Here is a 3,224-nt window from a genome sequence, read left to right on the forward strand (position 1 = left end):
GGCTTAGGTCCAATTCGGATGAAGGAGATGCGAGATCAAGGAGTCAAGCGCCGGTCGCTTTCTCAGCAACCCCAGCTGTATCTGCATGTTCTTGTGATGACAAGCCGCTACTCTTCCTCATCCCATTCGAACGAGCCCGGGCGCACTTCTGTCACTAATGTGCGACAAACCCCGGTTACATTATTGGATAACAAACAAAGCACAGAAGGTCTGTCAAAGCATCATCTAAAGTGATGGGTATCTACAACCGGGATTTAACAGCGGGAACATAGGTGTGTATAAAGCTAGCGATGCTGTTCTGGGAAGGAGGGGATCAATATGTTTACAATCAGATCACAATGCAGATAGGAATACTAGGATGTCAAAAACGAAATGGGTATGATTTGTATCGACGCAAGAAATTGAACGTGCTGGCAAAGCAATAATAATATGCTGGAAAAGGGCGAGGCCGACAGAACATGAAGAGAATAAGGAACCACGATCGGATCACACGTCGTCGACGGTATATTTTTTGGCGTTTGCGCTCTTCCGCCTCTTTGAGGGTGAGTGGTTCTCCTTATCCAGTGTCGCGCGGGTACGTTTTGTGCCACTGGTAGGCAAATCTCGAAAACTGACGGGACTGTGGACATTAGAAGAAGTGGAAGACCAAGTGGAAGGCGGCCCCGAAACTCTCGAGTTGGTGTTTGCCATCATTGGCTGAGCGGGAAAAGCACTAGAATCCTGCGCTATGGCACTGAGAGAATGGTTTCGAGATTGTGAAGCTGCGCCGGCAGGCTTCCTTTGGCCACCCTTCTCCACGGGCCTCTTGCTCAATGGTTTTCCATCTTGGATTCCGCTGCCTGTTGTAGAAAAGGAATATTCACCGCGTCGGGATCGAGGCGGCCTGCCTGTTACAGATGACAGGTTATTGGTGGACGTGGTTTTGCTCGTAGTTCGTCCGCCAGTCACTTGAGACACTGGCCGCACATCGACAGTAGTGGTAGGGGTGTTCGGCATTTTAAAAGGGCGAGCACCGTCCTTTTCCGGCCATCCATCCATTGCTAGCGCCTCGTCAAATAGTGCCAAGACGAGTTCGTGAGTGAGAGGGACTTGTTTGACCTCTTTACGAGGAGTGCTCCGATAGCAACAGTCGTTGAATTTACCTAGTAAGTGCGTGAGCGGCGCGTTTCCTCGCACACTAACTGGTTGGTTATCCCCTAACCAGATGTCCTTGTGACCAAGACACGACCATTCGTTCTCGCCGTCAAACAATCTGGAGCATGCCATTGCGCCCGCTACGTGATCATGATCTGTATGTCTGAGGACCAGCCAAACGAGGAGCCAATAGAAGGACTCCAGATCATGACGTGCGTCGTGAATGGCGCTTCCACGCAAGACTTCTATAGCCATAAAGTAGAATGTTCCCTGTAAGGTCAATCAGTGTGTGAATGTTCTGATGAGTGAATGACACATACTGTTCGTTCTTTTAGACCATTCCGCAACTCGCTTTCCTTCAACTGTTCCTTAGACACCTTTGCATTCGCGTTTTCGTCGTCCGGAATTCCTTCGTGGTTCTTCGTATAGTGCTGCCAGCTCTCCACAGTATCCTTCCAGCCACGCTCTCGCAAGAATCGCTTCCAGCTGAAGCTGTAATCAAAGTCACCAATAAAACCTTTAAATGGGGCGTCCTCCGCGATGAGGACGTTGCCTTCGCTGACATCCTTGTGCAAGACGCCAGCTTTATATGCGATTCCGTGACCTAGAGCAGTGACGGTGAGCAAAACACACTGAAGATCACTAGTAGCAACATACCTTCAATCGCGTCTCGCAATGCTTCTACCATCTCCCTTGTACTCTCGAACTCGGAGATGGGTCGCCCAACAGTCTTCATTACTAGGCGCGTGTGGCTTCGCTCATTGTACTTGGCCATATTTCTGTCGAGGATCGCAGCGGATGCAGTACAATGCCCCGACTCATATGGTGGCGGAGCCTCGTCGTCAGACTCGTACGGTGGTGGTGGTGGTGAGGGAACAGATCCGTGCTGGTCCGTATCGTACGCGGGAGGACCAAAAAAACCGTCGTCGGACAAAGGCTGGCTATCAAAGGACGAGGGAGCAGGCGAAACCGGATCGTTCCGTTCTTCGTGCGTGTGAGCGTTCATTTCTTCCTCACCGAGATCGATGGCATACTCGAGCTCCGCCAGTCCGCGCAACTCCAACTCCTCCTCCGCGATATCACACAACTCCTCAAGATCGTGCTGTTCCGCGACGCCCTCGCGAATGTCCTTGTAGAACTCCTCCTCGAAACGTCGGGCGCCTTGCCGCCAGGCATCCTTGATGACATAGGTCTTTCCACTCTCATCGCCCTCTTTGAATGCTTCCCAGACGGTCGTGGCACGCGAGAAGAGGCGTGGATTCATGAAGACGAGTCGGTATGTGAGGTAGCGCTCGATGGCGCCGTCAGGTCTTTTGCAGGTGATCCACCGGCATACTTTGTTATTTTCCCCAGTGAACCGCTCGCCCTTGTGTTTCTCAAACAACCTCTTTGCCAACGCCCTGTCCTCGTGGCTGGGCATCGAGATAGTGGGGTCGTCGCCAACAACGCCACAAGCTGGATTGATGGGATTGGCGAAGCGCCAGAAGAATTCGTGGAGGATCTCGGGGTTCTCAACATAGTTGAACGCTTGGGAGACGACCGCGGCAGCGTGATCGAAGCGGTATATGCGTGCTATATTGCCGTACAGGCCAACGGCGAACACGAACAAGCGGCTGTGGGCGACAAGCAGGTTGCGGGCACTCTTAGCGAGTTGAATGAGGGTCTTGGTTCGTTCCTCGCTCGGCGTGCCGACGGGATCTTCTCCAGCATTGGGCTTTGCCTCGAGGACAATGGCGAGGTGGCGCCATCGAGGCTGTTTGAGCGATTGAGGCTTGAAGCCACCAATGAGGTCTGGCTTTGTGGCATGATGTTCCTGGTCAAATTTTCCGAAAGGAAATCGAATGGGTGTGTTTGAATTGTTGTAAAAGCTGGGTCGTTTTCCGTCGGGGAAATTCGCGACGAGCTTATGTAGCCCGTCAATCTGTGTGACGGTTGAGAAGACCATCATTGATGGAATGAGGTGTGTATTCACTCACCTGTGGTTTATACATTCTGACCTCGGGTACGCCAGACGGTAAGTTGAAGATGCCGTCGGCCGGGTTGGGACACTTGGGCACGGGAAGCTCGCATGGAACGAAGCGACGAAGGAA

At 52.2% G+C, this 3,224-nt stretch overlaps 1 protein-coding gene across 1 annotated transcript in view; it reads right to left on the reverse strand.

Moving 5' to 3' along the window:
• Positions 1–486: 486 nt before the first annotated feature.
• The window catches only part of FIBRA_08371 (uncharacterized protein), a gene marked incomplete at both ends in the record, with an annotated part of 3,154 nt that continues 416 nt past the window's right edge, over positions 487–3,224 (reverse strand). The window contains 4 exons of the mRNA XM_012330015.1: positions 487–1,404; positions 1,455–1,738; positions 1,792–3,055; positions 3,111–3,182. Coding sequence (XP_012185405.1) covers positions 487–1,404; positions 1,455–1,738; positions 1,792–3,055; positions 3,111–3,182 — 2,538 coding nt within the window. The remainder of the gene's footprint in view (positions 1,405–1,454; positions 1,739–1,791; positions 3,056–3,110; positions 3,183–3,224) is intronic.

The sequence above is a fragment of the Fibroporia radiculosa genome (assembly GCF_000313525.1).
Source record: "Fibroporia radiculosa TFFH 294 genomic supercontigs, scaffold90402, whole genome shotgun sequence".
In the NCBI taxonomy this organism is placed as follows: domain Eukaryota; kingdom Fungi; phylum Basidiomycota; class Agaricomycetes; order Polyporales; family Fibroporiaceae; genus Fibroporia; species Fibroporia radiculosa.